Below are 20,921 nucleotides of genomic sequence, written 5' to 3' on the forward strand. Positions count from 1 at the left end.
GTGGTTTTTTGAGATGAAATATAATCCTGGTGAAGATTGTTGAAATGACAACAAAGGATTTAGAATATTCTATAATCTTAGTTGATAATGCAGCAGCAGGGTTGGAGAAGACTGACTCCAGTTTAGAGAGAAGCTCTCCTGTGGGTAAAATGCTCACACAGCATTGTATCCTACAGAGAAATCATTTGCAAGAGGAAGAGTCAGTTGACATGGCAGATTTCATTGTCTTATTTTTAGAAACTGCCACAGCCACCCCAGCGTTCAGCAACCACCACCTTGATCAGTCATCAGCCACCAACATCGAGGCAAGACCCTCCCCCAGCAAAAAGATTAAGACTTGCTGAAAGCTGATGATGGTTAGTGGTTTTTTTGCAATGAAGTATTTTTAAATTAAGACATGTGCATTGTTTTTTTTAGGCGTATAGCTATTACACACTTAATAGCACTGGGAAACCAAACAATTTGTAGCTCACTTTATTGTGATACTCGCTTTATTGCAGTGGTCTGGAACTGAACCCACAGCATCTCTGAGGCTGCCTAGAGGCATGCAATGGAATATTACTCAGCAATAAAAAAGGAACAAACTACTGGTATACCCAACAGCAGGCATCATGCTAGGTGAAAGAAGCCATATGGTATGATTCCTTTTATGTGACATTCTGGAAAAGACAAATCTATACGTACAGAAAACAGTGATTGCTGGGAATGGAGGAGGTGTTAGTTACAAAGGGATGGGAGGTCATCTGGGTGATGGAAATGTTCAGTCTGATTGTGGAGGTGGTATCATGACTGAATTTGTCAAATTTTGCAGAACTATACACTAAAGGGGGAATATTTTACTGTATGAAAATTATACCTTTTTTAATGGAAAAAAAGAGAATAGGTAAGTGGTAGCATAAAGAGCCAGTTACTCATCTTTCATAGCAGGAATTCAATAGGTTAAGTTAATAAATAAAGAACCCAAAATATCAGCATGTAATTTAGAATTATACAGGCAACAATCTAAATATATGGCCCAAAGTGGAAGTGATGAAAAGTAATTGCATCTTGGGAACAGACCAAGCAGGGAAGAAATGTGGTGTGGAAGCTTTTGATATTAGTAATTAGCTGCACTGTATACTAAAAAACTTATTTTTCACTTCCACGGGCTTAGAGGTTGAATGGGACAGTCTCATGTTATGTATGAAGTATAAATTAAGTGGTGTGTGCCTAATGGGTAGGTGGTAATAGCAGTAGTAAGAGCTGATGTGAGGTCTTTGGATGTGAGGGTTTTAACCTTTATCCCTCTGTCCTCCCACTACCTACCGTAGTGTCCTGTCCATGTTAAGGGCTGTGAAAGATCTGAGGTTTTGTCCTCCTTGCTACCTGAGAACTTAGCTGCCACAATTTCACAGATGATGGCAGAAGACCTGAAGGTTGTAGCCGTAGCAGTATATCAGCGTTTTCTTGTGTCAGCTCCCAGAGCCCCAGTTCCCACAGAGCAGTGTGAGGAAGGCCAGGTACTGTGGCCTGTGCAGTGGGTTCTTTCGGAGGAGAGAAACTCCCAAGTGTGGGGCTCTGGATCTTTCCTCTTGGACAGTGCGCATGCCTACAGTTCCATTCAGTGGAAGGTTCTGTATGTAAGGCTGTTGGTTACAGGAACATCCTTGAAACAGTGATCTGGAGCAAAGGCCATTGTTTTCTGTGCTTGTAAAATGTTCAGAGATTTGAGACCCTGGAAAATCCTCTCTTAACTGTCCAAGCTGGTGACCAAGTGAATAAATAAGTATGTCTACAAGCTGTATTGGCCAGTTTTTTTTATTGGCACCTTCCCTTTTTCCTCCTTAAAATACTGGTATGCATTTTAAGCTCAATTTCTTTTAAGAATTTCCAGTGAGGTAATAATCCTTGCAGTGCTTTGCTAGTTTGTTCAGTTAACCATATCTGTCAGTAGTTCCTGCCTAATTTAGGTGTCTTGAGTTTTGGTCTTTACTTTTCATTTTGCTTTCACCCTTTGCATAAAAATTGCAATTTTATGATGAAATACTAATATTTTATGATACAGACATTTTAAGAATCTGCATTCAGAATATTGAATAAAATCTCTAAATGATCTTAAATACGTTTATTTCTCTGAAGAGGTTGTTTTTTTTTTGTTGTGAAAAGACACACTTGAAATTTTCAGATTGCAGTTTTTTCACTGGCGCCTGGAACAGTGTGCTATATCCTTTCTTACTAGTAAAGTTGTCTTTTTACTGTGCTGAGTAACATATGACATATCTTTAATTCTCATACAGTTTAATAAAGAACAGTAATTGCTGCCCACAGAGTACCTTTAAAGGTGATAGTTCTTTGTACTATGTGTCATAGTAGAGCTAACACCTTTTGTTGTAATCTGTGAATGCTTTTACTCCTCAGTAGCTTTTCTCTCTTATTAGGTAGAAGTGAGCGGTGTGGTTGGTCTGTCACTGGACACAGGACTTCCTTTCTGGTTTTATATTCTGGTCTGCTCTGCACGATTGTGCCAAGGGCTGGGATGGGGGCTTTACACAGTGGACTGGGCTTCCCTTGGCTCTCGCCACCCTGTCATCCTGTGATGAGGGGTTCAGACCTCAAAGCAACACTGGAGAAGGTGGGACCCATGCGCCCCGTGGCCCTGATGCTACAGAGCTCTGTTCCTCTGCAGCACTTTCCTTTCTTATTTTTCTTTTTACTGTTAATTCAGTTGAAATTCTTTTTGGTTTCTTTCAGGGAAAGCCTTTACTGTGAGGTGAATAATGATCTGGGGGTACCTACATTTAGGAATATGTTTAATACATTATTTAAACACTGGCAAATAATATGAAATAAAGATAAGAATAGCTCAGAGTATAAATTACAGTTGGTAACAGGGTTTCAAAAATCCCCGTTACTTTTTTTTTATTTAAGTAAAATTCACATGATGTGAAATTAACCATTTAAAAGCATACAATTCAGTACACTTAGTACATTCACAGTGTTGTGCAACCACCACCAGCCAGCTCGTGACCCCAGTGAAACCTGGTCCCTGGGAAGTAGCCCACCCAGCCCTGGCAGCCTGCTGTCTCCATGGATCTGTCCATGCTGGGGATTGCATGTAAATGGAGTCATACAACAGGTGACCTTTTGTGTCTGGCTTCTTTTACTGAGCGTGTTTTCGAGGTTCCTCCTTGTTGTAGGATCTATCAGTACCTCATCCCTCTTTATGGCTGAGTAGTATTCCATTGTGTGTTTATCCATTCACCCCTTGATGGACAGTAAGTTGTTTCCCCCTTTCAGCTGTATGGTCTGAGAGCACCACTGTGAACATTTCACATACAAGTATCTGTCTGAGTGCCTACTTTCAGTTCTTTTGTGTATACACCTAAAAGTAGAATTGCTGGGTCATAACGTAATTCTGTGTTTAACTAATTGAGGAATTGCCAGGCTATTTTCCACTGAGGTGATACAATTTTACATTCCCACCAGCTGTGTTGTGAGGGTTTTATGTTCTCCGCTTCCTTGCCAACGTTTGTAATCCCACCCCCCTTTTGTTTCAGTTATAACCATCTGTGTTAGTTTTCTAGGACCGCTGTAACAAAGTGCCACAAAATGAGGGGCTTAAAAAAAATTATTGTCTATAGTTTTGGAGGCTAGAAATCTGAACTCAAGGTGTTGGCGGGTTTTGCTCCTTCTGAGGCTGTGAGGGAGGATCTGTTCCAGGCCTCTCCTGGTTCCTGGCGGTTTGCTGGCGTCTTTCGCTTTGTACATGCATCACCCTAATCTCTGCCTTCATTTTAACGTGGCGTTCTCCCTGTGTCTTTACATCGTCTTCCCTCTGCGCGTCCTCTTTCCTCTTTTTGTAAGGACACCAGTTGTATTGGATTTGGGCCGACCCTGATGACCTCATTTTAGTTTCATTACCTCTGTAAAGACCCTGCCTTCAAATAGGGTCCCGTTCTGAGGCAGGAGGGATTGGGACTTTAACATGCCCTTTTTGAAGGAACACAATTCAGCCCATAACACCATCCTGATAGGTGTGAAGTGGTACCTCACTGTGGTTTTTACTTACATTTCTCCGATGACTAATGCTGTCATTATTTTTCATGTGCTTGTTGGCTGTTTGTATGTCTTCTTTGGAGAAATGTCTGTTCACATCTTTTGCCCATTTTGAATTGTGTTGTCTTTTCGTTATTGAGTTTAAGAGTTCCTTATATATTTTGGATACTAGATATCTGATTTCTGTCTTAGTCCATTTTGGCTGCTATAACAAGTTACCATAGGCTGGATAGCTTCTAACAACAGATGTATTCTTATGGTTCTGGAAGCTGGGAAGTCCAAGATCAAGGTGCTGGCAGATTCAGTGCCCACTGAGGCCCCATCTCCTGGTTCATGGATGGTCATCTTCTCACTGTGTCCTCATGAGGCAGAAGGGGACGAGAGCTCTCTGGGGTCTCTCTTATAGAGCACTGATCACTTACCAAAAGCCCTACCTCTTTGTACCATCACATTGGGGGTTAGGATTTTAACATACATATTTTTGGAGGGGATATAAACATTCAGTCTATAACAGTTTGCAAATTTTTTCTCCCATTCTGTAGGTTGTCTTAACACTTCTTTGACAGTTTCTTTTGATGGACAAGAGCTTTTAATTTTGATGAAATCCAGTATGTTTTGTTCTTGTTGGTTGTTACTTGTAGTTTTGATGTCATATTTAAAAGCCCATTGCTAAATTCAAGGTTATGAAAATGGACACCTATATTTTATTGTAGGAGTCTTATAGTTTGAACTCTTATATTTAGGTCATCAATCCATTTTGAGTCAATTTCTATATATGATGTGATATACAAGGATCCATCTTCATTCTTTTTCATGTGGATGGCCTGTTGTCTCAGCACCATTTACTGAAAAGACCATTTTTCCCATCATAATGGTCTTACACCCTTGTCAAAACTTCACTGGACCTAGTTATATGGGTTTATTTCTGGACTCTCGATTCTATAGTGTTGGTCAGTATGTCTCTCTTCTTGCCATATAACAATTTTTTGGTTGCTTTAGTATTGTAGTAGGTTTTGAAATCAGGAAGTTTGAATTCTCCAACTTCACGTTCCTCTTTTTCAATATTGTTTTGGCTATTTGGAGTCCCTCGCAATTCCGTATGAATTTGAGGATTGGCTTTTCCATTTCTGTAGAAAAGGCCATTGGAACTTTCATAGGGATTGCGTTGAATCTGTAGATTGCTTTGGGTAGTATTGATATCCTTTCAATATTACCTTTCAGTCTGTGAACAGGGGACTTCTTTATGTTTGTTTAGGCCTTTAATTCCTTTCAGCAATGTTTTGCAGTTTTCAGCATATGTGTCTTTCACTTCCTGGGCCAAATTTATAGGCATTTTATTCTTTTGAATGCTGTTGTAAATGGAACTTTTTCTTAGTGTCCTTTTCTGATTGTTCACTACTAGTGTTAGAACTACAACTGATTTCTTTGGGTTGTTCTTGTATCTGGCAACTTTGCTGAGTTCATTTATTAGTTCTAATTGGTTTTTTTTAATGGATTCTATAAGATTTTTTCTGTATATAAGACCGTGTCATCTGTGAATAGGTATAGTTTTGCCTTTTCGTTTTCATTTGGATGCCTTTTTATTTCTTGCCTAATTGCTCTGATTAGGACTTCCAGTGCATTGTTGAATAGCAGTGGTGAAAGCGGGCATCCTTGTCTTGTTCTTCATCTCAGGGAAGACTTCTGTCTTTCACCAAGGATATGTTAGCCATAGGTTTTTCATAAATGCCCTTCATTATGTTAAGGAAGTTTCCTTCTATTCTCTGTGTGTGTTTAACCATGAAAATGTGTTGGATACTTTCAGATACTTTTTCAGCATCTGAAATGATCATATGGTTTTTGTCCTTCCTTCTATTAATGTCATATATACATTGATTGATATTCATGTTGAACCACCCTTGCTTCACTGGGATAAATCCCACTTAGTCATGGTTTATAATACCTTCAGTGTGCTGCTGGATTTGGTTTGCTAGTATTTTGTTGAGAATTTTTGCATCCTGTATTCATAAGGGATATTGGTCTATAATTTTCTTGTGATGTCTTTCTTTGCCTTTACTATCAGGGTAATGCTGGCCTCATAGAATGAGTTAGGAAGTGCTCACTCCTTTTTTGGAAGGGTTTGAGAAGCACTGGTATTCTTCTCTAAATGTTTGGCTGCCATCTAGTCCTGGGCTTTTCTTTGTTGGGAAGTTTTTAAATACTCAGTCTCTTTGCCGATTACAGGTTTGTTCAGATCTTCTGTCTTCTTAGGTCAGTTTTGGTAATTTGTGTATGTCTAGGAATTTGTCCAGTTCATCTAGGCTGTCTAATTTGTTGGTGTGAAGTTGTTCATAGTTTTCCCTTATCCCTTTCATTTCAGTTAAGTCGTTAGTAATGTCCCCACTTTTCTGATTTTAGTTATTGTGTCTTGTGTCTTTTTTTCTTTGTCAGTCTTTGTCAATTTTTATTTTTTGCAGGGGGGGTATGCGGGCCTCTCACTGTTGTGGCCTCTCCCGTTGCGGGGCACAGGCTCCGGACGCGCAGGCTCAGCGGCTATGGCTCACGGGCCTAGCCGCTCTGCGGCATGTGGGAATCTTCCCAGACCGGGGCACGAACCCGTGTCCCCTGCATCGGCAGGCGGACTCTCAACCACTGCGCCACCAGGGAAGCCCAGTCTTTGTCAATTTTGTTGACCCTTTCAAAGTACCAAGTTTTGGGTTTGTTTTTTTTTAATTTTCTCTTGTATTTCTGTATTTCTCTTCTCTATTTTATCTCCACTTTAATCTTTATTTCCTTCTTTCTATTGGTTTTGTGTTTAGTTTGCTCTTTTTTTTTCTAGTATAAAGTTAGGTTATTGATTTGAGATTTTTCTTGTTTTTTATTGTAGTGTTTACAGCTAGAAATTTCCCCACGAGCACTGGTTTCTCTATATTCTATAAGTTTCAGTGTGTTGTATTTTTGTTTTCATGTGTCTCAAAGTATTTCCCAATTTCCCTTTTCTTTAATTTTCTTTTTTCCTTGACCCATTGGTTGTTTATGAATGTGTTGTTTAATTTTTACATATTTTTGAATTTTCCAGTTTTCTTTCTGTAATTGATTTATTTCATCCCACTGTGGTCAGAGAAGATGTTTTCTATAATTTCAGTATTTTTAAATTTATTAAGACTTATTTTGTCACCTAACATATGATCTATCCTGGAGAACGTTCCCTGTACACTTGAGAAGAATGTGTATTTTGCTGTTTGGGATGGAGTGTTCCATATTGTCTGTTATGTCTAGTTGGTTATAGTGTTGTTCAGGTTCTCTTTCCTTGTAGCTTGTCTGTCTCGTTGTTCTACCCATTTATGAAAGAGTTTCCAACTGTTGTTGTAGAGCTGTCTATTACTACCTTCAATTCTTTCGATTTTTCCTTCATGTATTCTGGGTCTCTGTTTTTCAGTGCCTATATGTTTGTAATTGTTTCATCTTCCTGACAGATTTATCCTTTTATCAGTATATAATGTTGTTTTGTCTCGTAACATTTTTTGACTTAAAATCTGTTTTGCTTGTTAGTATGGCCCCAGCTCTCTTTTGGTTACTATTTTCATTGAATATCTTTTTCCATCCTTTCACTTTCAACCTATTTTTGTCTTTGGATCTAAAGTGAGTCTCTTATAGAGAGCACAAAGTTTGATTATGTAATTTCAGGCATTTTTCCATTCTCTGCAATTGGAGAGTTTAATCTATTTACAGTTAAAATAATTACTGATAAGAAAGGATTCACTTTTGTCATTTTGCTGTTTTCTGTGGGTCACATCCCTTTGTCCCTCAGTTCTTCTATTACTGCCTTCTTTTGCGATTGATATTTTTGCAGTGTACTGTTTGAATTCTCTTCATTTCCTTTTCTGTATATGTATTTTTATTTATTTTCTTACTGGTTACCCTGGGGTTTGTAGTTACCCTCTTAAACTTACGACAGTTAGTACCAGCTTAACCTCTGTAGTATACAAACCTCTGCTTCTGTTTAACTCTGTCCCTCCCCCTTTATGTTGTTGTTGTCACAAATTACATCTTTATACATTGTGTGCCTATTAACATTGATTTATAGTTATTGTTTTATGCATTTGCCTTTTAAATCATATTGGAAGAAAAAGAGGACTTACATATCAAAAATGCAGTAATACTGGCCTTTATATATGATGTAGTTACCTTTACCAGTGTCCTTTATTTTTGTGTGGTTTTCAAGAACTGTCTAGTGACCTTACATTTCTGCCTGAAGGACTCCCTCTAATATTTCCTGTAGGGCAGGTCTACTAGCAACAGACTCCCTCAGCTTTTGTTTATCTGGGAATGTATTAATTTCTCCATTTTTAAAGGGCATATGAATCTTGGTTGACAGCTTTATTCTTGGAGCAAAATATGTTATCATGCTGCCTTCTGTTCTCCTTGGGTTCTGCTGAGAAGGCCGCTGATACTCTTGCTGTTTCTGGTAAGTGAAGAGTGGTTTGTCTTGCTCCTATCCGTGTTTTCTTTCGTCTCTTTCAGTGGTTTCTTTATAATGTGTTTCTGTGTGTTTTGTCCTCCTAGGAGTTTGTTGAGCTGTTTGGATGTGTAGTTGTACGTCTTGTATCGAGTCAGGGAGATTTTCAGCCGTTTTCCTTCAACTGTTCTTTATACCCTTCTGTCCCCTCCTTCTGGGTGTCCCGTGTGCATTTGTTGGTGCACCTGCTGGTGTCTCACGTGTCTCTTTGGCTGTGTGCATGTTTCTTCATTCTTTATTCTTCCTACTCTTCAGACTGGATGATCTCAACCAATCTACTTCCAAGTTTGCTGATTCTTTTTTCCACCGGCTGAAATTGGCTACTTTTTCATTTTAGCTATAATTTTCAGCTCCAGAGTTTCTCTCTGGTTCCTTTTTATAGTTTTATTCTCTTTATTGTGATTTTCTCTCTGTTAAGACATCATTCTTCTTTCCTTTAGCTTTTTGTCTATGGTTTCTTTTAGCTCTTTGAGGGTATTTAAGACAACTGATTTAAAGTCTTTGTCTGATGAGTCTAATGTCTGTGCTTCCTTGGGACCAGTTTGTATTCATTTCTCCTGTGAATGGACCCTACTTTCTTGTTTCTTTCCAAGCTTTGCAATAATTTCTAGAAAACTGGACATTTCAAATATTCCAAGTTGCTAACTCTGGAAGTCTGACTCTTTGTGTGTGCCTGGTCTGGGCTGTCCACTAGCAGCCACTAGCTACATGCAGTGACGGTTTAGCACTTGAAATGTGGATGGTCCTCACTGAGATGTGCTGAAGGCAGTGGTGTATTGGTAAACCAGCTCTGGGGGAAAGAAGCCTTGGCTTATGTCATTTGCTGATTTCTGTTGTGTAAATACTCCTACTGGACTGATGTGAAACTACCAAAGTGATGTTTCAAACCCTAACTTGGGAAGAGTTATGCACAGTCCATTCTCACAAGCCAGTGGGGTCAGCTCCAGCACACCGCCTGCCGTGAGTAGAAAATATATGCCAGGTTGCAAAGAATTACCATGAAAAAGCATTGTAAAATATCTTAGTATGATATTTTTATATTGATTACATGTTGAAATGACAGTAAACAATATTTATTTAAACAAGATGTATTATTAAAATTAATTTCGTGTTTCTTTTTACCTTTTTAATTGTAGCTATAGAAAATTTTAAATTACAGATGTTACTCGTATTTCCATTGCAGAGTATTGCTCTAAATAGTTGAGACTATTGAGTATTAGAGTGATTAGGTTCTATTTCCATATCATATTTGCTTCTAGCATACAGTTGTGTTTGACCTATTACAGCCAATATTTACATGTTGACCCATAAATGAGTAAAAATAAGGCTACTCATTTTTCAGGTTTTTTATTAAATGATTCATTATTTACAAGTATATTTCTGTATGAATATTGTTTAAACTGTCTTTTTATTTTTCATTTTAGTGTTTTTTTTAAGAGAGGAAGAGAAAGATTTTAGTTATTTACTCAGCATAACCACTAATGGTTATTTTAACAGCAAAATCTAATTGGTGCTTCCCGAAAAATTAATAGTGATATTAAAACCTTGAAATATGTAAAAATGTATGGTCTTTATGCTTTTTGAGAGGTTGGTTAACCTCTCTTTTTCACAGTCCAAACATTCTCAAAAAGTTAGTGACCATGTTCAATCTAAAACTGGTAAATGCCTTTTAATGAAGAAATCTTTCAAAATGGACAGTTTAAAAGACTTAAAAGTAACACTATGTCAAGAAAATTTTATGGCAAAGATAAATCTCAACGACTCCTTACTCAGTGTTCATATAAATCTAAACTACCTAAAGCTCCTGTGATTTTCTTAGGTGAGGGGTATGAAGAGTACTTATCAGTAGATGATGGTATCCATCTGTCCATTACTTTATGAACAGCAACTGCTCTCAAGAGCAGCTTTTCTGTCTTTCATCTCCATGAGCATCTCTTCTCATTTATGAGAATTGCTGCACTTAGCTTTGCTTTTCTTGGTGATGTAGTTGAAAATGTGTACATTGTTCTTGGTAAATCTTAGAACAGCATTAAGGAAAAGATGGGAAGTTGAGCTTTAGAATTGGTGTCAGGAGGATATGGTTCCATTTTTGGCTTTATCATAAAAATCCCTGAATATCTAACTTGATTTCTGTGTATATCTTTCCTTTTAATTAGGCTGAAGATAAATGGTCATTTGAAGATTATTTAATATTGTTAAGGTGATTCAAAGAAGAATCACTTTGAAAGTCAAATAACACTCCATTTGTTAGCCAAAGCCATGAAAGTTTACTTTCATTAAAATTGCATTAAAATGGAAAACATAGTCTTTATTAAAAGAAAATTCAGTACTCTATTTATAGTTATGTATCTTTCTATAATTATTTTATTATTTATTCATTTATTCATAAAAAATTGCTGGTATCTGTAGAGGAATTTCATTCAGTAGCATATGGTAACTGTCATTTATAATACTTATAATAAAATCTACCTGCCTATCTATGGACAAAAAACTATTCTCCCTACAAAAAACTATTCTCCCTAGCTTAGTTCTGTTTCATGATCAGTTTTATAGACTATTCTCTCAGAGGACCCTCCCCACCTTTTTTTTTTTTTAAGAAAAGCAAACTTTAAGTATCCAGAAAGTTGAGTAATTTATCTTTTTTCATAAAGCAAGTGTTTCAGATTCTCAGTCTGCTTACCGTTAAGCCATTTCAGGGGACTTTCCTGGTGATCCAGTGGTTAAGACTCTGTGCTTCCAATACGGGGGCGCGGGTACAATCCCTGGTCAGGGAACTAAGATCCCACATGCCGTGCAGTGCAGCCCAAAAAAAAAAAAAAAAAAGCCATTTCAGACTTCTTGGTAGTGTTGACCATCAATTTACAATGTAGTTTTTGTTAGACGAAGTTTCTGTTTCTGAATATATATATATATACAGACACACACCTATATTTATATGTAAACATGTATAGTTATTTATTTCTCAATCTTCCAGTCCTTGAAAAAACCTCATTTGAGTGACAGATGTTAAGTTTAGTTTCTTTCTTCTAGTTTAGTTTCTGTTTTCAAGCAAATAGGCTACATCTCCTTTTATAGGTAAGATCTTTGAAAATAACTATTAAGTCAAGGATAAATCTTTTTCATCATTTCCATGAAGATCATAGGACATAGTGATTCTGAAGTGGCAAGCTTTTATATTAAGCAAAAAAATAGGATACCCGCCGCACAGTTGTGATTAGTGAGTAAACTGTGGGGTTGCGGTCTGGCTGCACTTCTGTCTGCCCCTCCCAGCAGACTTGACAGGATTCTCACTTGCCTTCCCCTTCCTCCGTCCTCTCCTCAGCATTCTCTTTTTCTCCCTCCCCTATTCCAAGTTCACTTAGTTGTTTATGTTCCCCTAAAGCTTAAATCCTTTAACCCAAATGTTGGAGGTATTTTTAATGATTCAAAACCTTTATTCAAATATAGTAAGTTAAAAGACAGTGGGACATTTTCAATATTAGGGTATCTATATTGTGGATAAAAATAAGGGAGTAATGTAATATGATTATTAAACTTGAGTGTTATATACCTTTCAGAAAGCCTCTCTTCTATTTAGAATTCAGCTGACTTGCAGGACATTTCAGGATTTATGAGGTGTGGCACACTTTTCTAACTGGGGAGGGTCACAGTTTTGATGAGATTTTCCCAGGCATCTCAAAGGCCTAAAAAATTGCTATAAGCATTCTTTTTCGCATGTGTTTTCATATATATGTGAAAAACAGATTTAGAGAGCTGGTAATTAAGTAAAATAACCAGAACAATATCTGATACAGACAGAGCAGGTGTATAAGATGTTGTTATAGACCTTATTCTTCCTCACCTGATTCCCATCCCTCTCCCTGCAAAAGCAAACAAACAAGGAAAACACAACTTGCACTTTTTCGGGGTCTGGTTTGCTGTGGTGGGGTTTGCATGCAGGACGTTTGCTGGGAAGTGCTCTCAGGGTCAGCACCTGTCAGGGAAGGAGCAGGCAGGACGGACCAGAAGGGGACGTGGTCTGTAGGTGGCCCCACAGGGAGCTGTGACTGGTCCTTGATAGGAGCGTGCTGCGTCATCGGCTGGTCATTGGGTCTGGGGAAGATGGCTTTCCCCAGCCGACGGGACTGCTGCCAGCTCTCAGTCGTCAGCACTCTCTGAGCCTGGAGACAGTGTGCCCAGGTCCTGGCCCTGGTCCTGAGGAGTGGGCCGTGTCCTTGGTACTCTGCCTCTGGGGAGAGCGAGTGCAGCACCAGATGCTCAAGCCGGAAGTCAGGACAACATCCACGACCACTCCCAGGGCTCTTGAGTCTGTCCCTTCTGCTCTGCCCTCTTCCCATTGTCCACAGCCCCTCTTCCCTCCAAAAGTCCTTCACACTGATGCCAGGTCATATTTCTAATATACTTTACATTCTTCCCGTCCCCAAGCATCTTGCTTGGAGTTTCTGTGCCTCCTTTGCATGTCGTCTCCGTGTCTGGGTTGCCCTAACCCTTTCTTTATCTTCATCGTTGTGATTCATTATTACCACTTGGTTCCGTTCTCCCCTGAAACTCATATTGAGCCCTTTCCCCTCCCCTTCTGGTAGCATCCTGTGTTCTCCTGTATCAGGTCAACACCTGTTTGGTACTGTTTGTTCCCTTGTCTGTCCTCCCTTCCAGACTGTCTTTGTAGCCTTATCCTCCTCAAGGACATAAATGGTATCTTTCATCTCTATAAACCCAATCCTGGAGTCCCTTCAAGGGGCTAAGTGAATGTGGGCTGCGTGGATGGAGTGAGAGAGTGACCAACTGACTCGGTCATAGTCTGAAAGCTCGTTTGAGAGGTGTGGGCAGGGGCTGTTGTGTACACAGACCGGGATGTTTTCCTGTTTGTAGAAATCAGCGATGGCAGATTTCTACATTTGGATTCCAGTTAATTTGATGGAGTGGTGTCGCTCTCTTCTCCAAAGTGTCCTCAGATATGAGTGGAGAAACCTCTCAAGCCCTTTTAAAGCCTGTGGAAGAACTAAATTAAGTTAGTAATTTTTTTCCTGTGGTGCTACACCAATAAAAAAAAGAGAGAGAGAAATGGAAATCAACTGTCTAATTGCAAAGGCTCTGGTAAAAGTGCTCTAAGATGGATTCAAACAGAATGAAGTTTCTTTGGGGAGGAAAAACATTTATTTTATGGCTCAATAAACTTCCCGAGCACCGTCCATGTTGCTGAGTTTTCCGTATGTTCAAGTCTGGAAACAAAAAGATTTAAGAAGCTGTGTTAGCGCTCTTAGTCGAGTGGCATTACAGGACATAATTAACTATAATGAAGTAGGAGAAGTGCTTTAAAAAATTATTCTAAATGCTAGTTGAAGAGCCAGAGGGGAAGATCTGCTGAGGAGGGAGGAGTGACATCAGGGATTGCTTCACGTAGGAAGTGACGTTTGCATTGGGTGTGAAGGTGGGGTAGGAGTTCCCCACTGGAGGGAAGTCAGGCTTATCAGGCCGAAGGGGGAGCATCCATTCAATGTCAGCAAATGTGATTGGGTGTGACTGTATTCCAGTTACCATTCAGGACCCTGGGAATATAGTGATGAACTAATAGCAAGGCCCCTCCTCCTCAGAGGTGATACTCCAGTGGAGGAGACAGACAGTAAAGAAATTCAGTGTGGTGAGAGAAGGCTAGACAGGAGAAGGGCTAGAGTGAGACTCAGGGGAGGTGAGCACATTCAGATAAGGCGCCAGGGCGTGTTCTGAGGAGCCCTAGTCCTGTGAGATCTATGAAAACAGGTTCTGGAGACAGACTAGTTGAGAAACACCACCCTGGTAAGTCCTGCCCTGAAGAAACTTAGACAATTCTGGACTAAACCAAATCAAACAGTGCATCAGACAAGAAAACCCTCTGCGTTATCACAGGAGTTTTGTGAGCTAAAATTCCAAACCATACACCCTGGGAGAAGCTGGACTGGAGTGTGAGGACCCAGGGGCCAGGTGGGCAGGAGGGTCCTGGGTGGGGGCGGAGGCGGGACTGTGGCCTGATGGTTCGTGGCCTTTTGAACCACGATGAGGAGTCTGGGAGCCAGCGATGCCAGGGTTAGATCTGGGTTTTAGGAAAGTTAGTTACTGTGGTGGCAGTTCAGAAGCTGTCTTGAATGAGGAAGGGATAAATCAAGAAGCTTTGCAATAAAAAGGGATTGATCAGGGCCTGAACAATGGAGAGGAAAAGATTAATTTTAAAGACCTTTGGAGGGAGAATCAATTTATTTGGATAGCTATGTTTATAGACAATGAAGAGTGACTCAGAAAAATTCTTGGCACATAATGTTTTAAACGAAGGAAAGCACATCTTCATGAGTGGGAAACTTGCCTCTGACCCCCCCAGTAGGTGAAGGTCACAGCAGAGTTGTAAGTTTTGTGGGAGAGACAGGGGCCAAGTAATAAGATCAAAAGTGTTCCAGACTCTACATCACAACTGTGTTTTCTCTCACCTTCGAAATGAAGATTAGAAATGGAGTGGGAAAATATCAGCAAATATCTCCTCTTGAAAGGTTGATTTTTTAGGAAGAAACAAGCTTGTTATCACTTTTAAATAAAACAGAACGTGACCTTGAGTTAGAGACAGCTGAGCCGCGTGTCTGGTTGGTGAGGTCAGCGTCTCCTCCCTGCAGCCCACGATGGGCAGGTGGCTGCATTCTGCCGCCAGAGAACCATCTGGACCTCATGGCAGGTGCTGAAGCAAAGGCGGAGAGGACGTCTCAGTGGCTGAGAGTATGAGCATCAGAAGGGAGAAGGAAGGGTGGCTCTAAGTTATAATATGTTATCTATATTTCTATTTTCATATACGTATATATGTGTGTGTATAAGTATAAATATAACATTTCCCACCAGTACTTTGTATCGCATATGTTTGTCAATGGCTATGATCTGTCACCAATCAAATGAGAAAACTGTCGCCTTATTTGCTCTTTGCCCCTCCCCTGCAAGGATATCTTGGTTATTAGCCACTTAATTTGGATTCAAAACCAAACAGTAATTTGCCTTGAGGATGAAGTGTAATTAATGATTTTACCAAACTTAGGAAATACAAATATGATGAACATTTTCTTGTAAAGATGACAAACTGCATTGTTAAAAAAAAAAACAAAAGAAAAACTAATATTCTTCTTGATGGACTTTAGTCAGCTGATAAGTAGTTTAAGATATAGAGAGAAAAAAGTTAAAGAATATGAGTTACCAAAATATAGTAGTTTAATACCACTATTCCTCTTAATTTTTCTTAGCCTTTTGACTACTGATGTATTAGAACAGTTGTTAAGCTTCACATTTTGTACTTTAGCCTGGAAATATTGGCATTAAAAACCAAACTCGAATTGCCATTTGAGCAATATTCTTAGACCTTCACTGGAATTTTTCTTTAAATAATAATCTTTTGTTTTCATCAAATAAGCCTTTATTTGATAAGATTCTTCAGATTGTCTAATTATATTTTTCTAAAGCCTAATTAGGAAACATCTAGCCTAGGAATCGGAATTGACACTTGATTTGCTTTCCTCCTTAAAGAACTGTTAGTTTGGTATTAATGCTGGTTCACGAGGAAACCGTGGTGTGCTGTGGCTCTTCCAGAAGGACCATGGGGGCTCCTGGAGGGGGTTTGTATCCTTGCTGGGTGAGCACAGCTGCAGGCTGCGGGCTGTGTGGTGACATCTACGGGCCATGCAGAGAGTGGCTCTGTCTCACTGACCACATTTCTTGGGCTTTCTACACTTTCCTCCCACCTGCTTCTTTCACCTTCCTATTTATCTTCTCTTATCTCCGTATATTCCTTCTTCTTGTAGAGTTTTCCACTCTGTGTATATGTGTTTGTCTCTCCGGTTCTTTTTCGAACCCTCCCTTTGGCCAGTCTTGCCTCTGAGCCCCCAACCTTGGGGAGCTGGCCCTTCAGGACCTCTGCTGGCAAGACAAACACTGTCCAAAAGCACTACTGCCTATTTCCTCATTCTGGTTTTTCTACAAAATGTTTTTTCTTAAAAAAATTTTAATGTCATGTTCAACATATGACTAACACAAAAAATATATGTAAACACGCACATTATGAACTAACTAGCTATGCACCCCTGCCCCCCAAGCAAAGCATATTTTAAAAAACATGGTTAGGTAGGTAAGTTCAACATTGATACATCGTAAAATATTACCACATCCAGTATTTCTTCATTCTTGAGAAAACATAAAAGAAAAATTACAGCTTCAAAGAAAAGCATACCACTTCTGGTTGAACCTAACATCTCTTCAAGCTCACAGTCATCTGGCTGAGTCAGGCATATCTGTCCACAGCCCAGGGAAACGGACTCTTCTGTTAAAACTTAGCACTTTAAAAAAAGGTCACTTGAATTATGACTACACAAAAAATTTAAATTCTGAATGAGACCAACTCTTCCTAAGACCCTGAATTTCAGGAAGGAAGGATGGCTTAGTGATCACAGCTGTCATGCGTTTCAGACGTTGCTGTAGACCCCTCCCTGGTCAGCCCGGCCAAGTTGGCAGTCAGTCTTCTCAGTGTCTCTGAGTTCTTCCAGGGCTGTTTAGACATATCGCAGAGAATTGAAGCTTTGACTCCAAGTTCCGTTACACAGCCCTCCGGACATCTGTCCTTCTTGGCTTTTGGTGTTTCATTGCCACATTTCGGTTTTTGCTCCTGTTTGACGAACTACATTTTAGTGTCTTGCTCACACCCCACTTCTCCTTTCCCTTCCTGTTGATTGTTAGCTTTGTCTTTCCTGCCCTGGAGTCACCCAACCATCAGCACGTGGGACCAGCACCATCCTCAAAATAGACGTACCTGTGGGATATCTTAATACAGTGTTTGCCAGGGGTGTTTGTATCAGAAAATTTAAGAAGAGAAGGTGCAGGGGTGGTCTGCAGTTGTGCTGTGTGCAGACAGCAGAGCAGCAGACTCACCAGTGCAAAGGCTGAAGTCAGCAGGGGGTGGGTGCTGACTCCAGGGGGCTTGAGGCCTCACACTCTTACTCATCACGTTGCCTAGCGACTAGTAAGCGGTATTTGTGGTGTTTTACATTTATTTTACATGCTAGTTCCTACTGATATGTGGGCATCTTACTGCATTTTATTTAGGAAGTCAGTTGGGGTAGGGAAAGGGTTCTTTACTCCAGAACATGGGGGGACAGGCCCTTGTGGAGTGTTATCACATAGAATAGCTGTTTTTCAAAAACAGCCCATGGCCACAAAGTGGGAAATGCTTCTATCTCTAATTGCACCCCTTCTCCCCACAACGACTGTCAGCACCTGGTCCAGGCCCCCCTGGTCTGTCCCCTAGACTCTTGCAATGAGTTCACTCTCCACCCCACCCCCAGCACAGCAGGCAGAACATCCTGTGAAAATGTGAGTCGTCCGCTTCACTCCAGTGCTTAGAGCACTGCAGCAGCTCCCTGTTCCACTCAGGAAAACCAAACCTCATTCAGTGTCCAAGACCCTTCCTTGTCTTTTCCTGTATCTCTTTAATGTAGATCATAATGGGAAGCTAAAGTATGTATTTTTATTTGTTGGATTTCTTTTTAGTAATATTTCTCATTTTCTATCTGTATTTTATTTATTTTTAAAATTTTATTTATTTTTGGCTGCATTGGGTCTTCATTGCTGCACGCCGGCTTTCTCTAGTTGAGGTGAGCGGGAGCTACTCTTTGTTGTGGTGCGTGGGCTTCTCATTGCGGTGGCTTCTCTTGTTGCAGAGCACGGGCTATAGGCGCGCGGGCTTCAGTAGTTGTGGCACATGGGCTCAGTAGTTGTGGCTCGCGGGCTCTAGAGTGCAGGCTCAGTATTTGTGGCACACAGGCTTAGTTGCTTCGCAGCATGTGGGATCTTCCCGGAACAGGGCTCAAACCCATGTCCCCTGCATTGGCAGGTGGATTCTTGACCACTGCGCCACCAGGGAAGTTCTATCTTAATTTAAAACATGTAAGTTTTTTAAGGAAAAACTCTCTTAAGGAAAACAAGATCATTCAGTTGCATATGATTTTTCAGTTTTTTAATTCTTTCTGCAGTTAAATGGCCCACACTAGACAGACACACTCCCCTATTTTAAGAGGGTATATTTTTTCATCTGAGAAATGAAGACAGTCCCTACTAGTAATACCCAGTCACCTCAGAGCAGTCTTTCTCTCATGTTTCTCCTATTGGCTCACTTACTGTCTCCCTGACCTGTTAGTTGCTATCTTTCTTCTTCCCTCTCTCTTCTCCTTGGGACTCAATTTATCTTCCTCTGAACAGCTTTCCTAGCCAGTGAAAAACACCCTGTTGCCTCTTTTCCCCATTACACCTCTACATCTGTGCAGAAACTTTCATCCACTCAAATGTGCTGCAACATGATAGGTGAAGTTATTTAAGGATAGATAGGCAAATGATTTATTTATGAATTTGCAAGGCAACTTCAAATAAAAACTCTTCCTAGAAAGATGAAGAAAAATGTCAGAGGAAAAGTGAATGATTTTCCTTAAGGAAGAGCCTAGTCTCTGGAGTGGAGTAGGGGATGGGGTGGAGAGGGGATTGTTGTGTGATTAATCTAAATTTAATTTTTTGATGGAACCTAAAATTTCAAGGTACATCAGCTTTTCTCACATTCTGTGGCTTCTCTGTCAATTTCCCATAACTTTTGTATATGTGTATGTCACCCAACTAGGTATTTTTATTAGTAGGGTTCTTATAAGTATTTCTTTATAGCATGTTTCCCAAACATATATTAGATTGTTATATATAATGTTACATATTTATTTTGCAAGGAAGATATCTAAATATACCATATATGTGTATATATATAAACAAGAAATGTATATACACAGAATAAGATGTTAGATTCATTGTTTTGTTTTTAAATAAAGGGAGTTTATTACATACCATACAGTTGGGATTTTTGTCTATTTCTGTGAATTCATTTTCTCTTCAGGTAATTTATGGCATCATTTAAACTTAAGTTTATGTTTGAAGACCTTGCTTCTCCAAAATTGTAATTCATAGATATTCATACCTTGGTATCACTGATGTTTGCCAATACTCAACTGCAAGTTTATCTCAGCACAGTTTGAATTATCTATGTTTAAAAACATAGGCAAATATGAGCTCAGAATTACTTTAAAAACTTTGTGACTTTCTTCATTTTAAAAGTTTATAGTCATTCATTTAAAACTGATTTATTTTTCACTTTTGCTCTAATAATTCAAGAAAAGTAGACAGTTCAAATAGGCAGACAGCAGAATCCTGGGTGCTGTGATTGGTTGGCATTTACACAGGTCTTTCACGTAGGATTTAATAAAATGTGACCTGAAATTTAGAAATGTAATCTACAAGACAGTCAGAGAAAAACAGTTCTTTTAAGCATACTCTTGTCAGTATAATGTGATGCCCATTCTGCACTGTAATTTTTTGTGTGTATCTGTTAAAAGATGTAAGCTATATTCAGTAATGAGGATAGCAAGAATTTGAGACTTCATGTACATTTCTTTTTGTCATAGGAAGGTCAGCCTTTTGAAAAGGGATAGAAATTAACATTTCTCCAGAATTATTTTTTCCTTCACTTGAGGCTGTCTGTTAATTTAAGCATTTTACTGTGTTTTATGAACAGGCCAAATATATATTCTATTTATTTGTCAGGGGAGGTGATAAAGGTGATAAAACTTTACAAATTTCAACTGTTATTGCAGCCTACTGAGAAGGATGGGAGTTTGTGCTGTTCTGAAGAGATTACATGAAGTAGAATTGGATAGCAAATTGTATTTACAAAAGATAGGATGATGTTCCTAATAGGTGGTCAGAATAGACTATTTACTCTCACATTCTGCTGAGCTTTACTAGAAATAACTTCATTTCAGAAAAGGACAAATCTGATTGAAGGCAAAAGCATTCCCTCTCCACAGATACTCATCCAAAGGGTTTACATTAAATTTTTCTGATGGGCACACAGCTGTATTTTATGCTGTATCTGTACAAACTGGTAATGTGGAAAGTAAAAATCTAAATAGTATACTTATTGCTTCATGCAGCAACCATTTAGATTACTAGATTTATATCTACAGTTTTGGAAGAGATGTTGCAATATGATATTCTGACAATAACTGTCAAAGTCATAATACTAGGATCTGTTTTCATCTTGTTGTCAAGGTAAAGTTACTGAAATTCACATTTGGTAGGTCAGCAAGATCACTTACTATCTCTTGTCATCAGTGGTTTAATGCCAACCTAAACAGCTACTGTATGATGTCAACATTATCACAGTGTCCAGGCTGCAGGGGTAGAGCATGCTACATGATTTAATGCATTTCCTATCTGGAATGAAGATTATGAAAAGGCTGGCAATCAGGAGCTACAGTGGTTTAGAAACTTAATTTCTAATTTTTCTTTCACTTTATTCCCT

The 20,921-nt window shown here is 39.3% G+C and overlaps 1 protein-coding gene across 4 annotated transcripts in view; it reads left to right on the forward strand.

The window, feature by feature from the left end:
• Positions 1–20,921, forward strand: part of PRIM2 (DNA primase subunit 2) — a 292,124-nt gene that overhangs the window by 264,570 nt on the left and 6,633 nt on the right. Inside the window, exon 13 of one of the 4 annotated variants that reach the window (XM_089918941.1) lies at positions 238–20,921. The exons of the other annotated variants lie outside the window; for them this stretch is intronic. Coding sequence (XP_089775067.1) covers positions 238–351 — 114 coding nt within the window. The 3' untranslated portion in view covers positions 352–20,921. The remainder of the gene's footprint in view (positions 1–237) is intronic. 4 annotated transcript variants of the gene reach the window in all.

The sequence above is a fragment of the Delphinapterus leucas genome, chromosome 10 (assembly GCF_059928025.1).
Source record: "Delphinapterus leucas isolate spDelLeu-1000000601 "Yukka" chromosome 10, BTC_Dleu_Yukka2, whole genome shotgun sequence".
NCBI classification, from domain to species: Eukaryota; Metazoa; Chordata; class Mammalia; order Artiodactyla; family Monodontidae; genus Delphinapterus; species Delphinapterus leucas.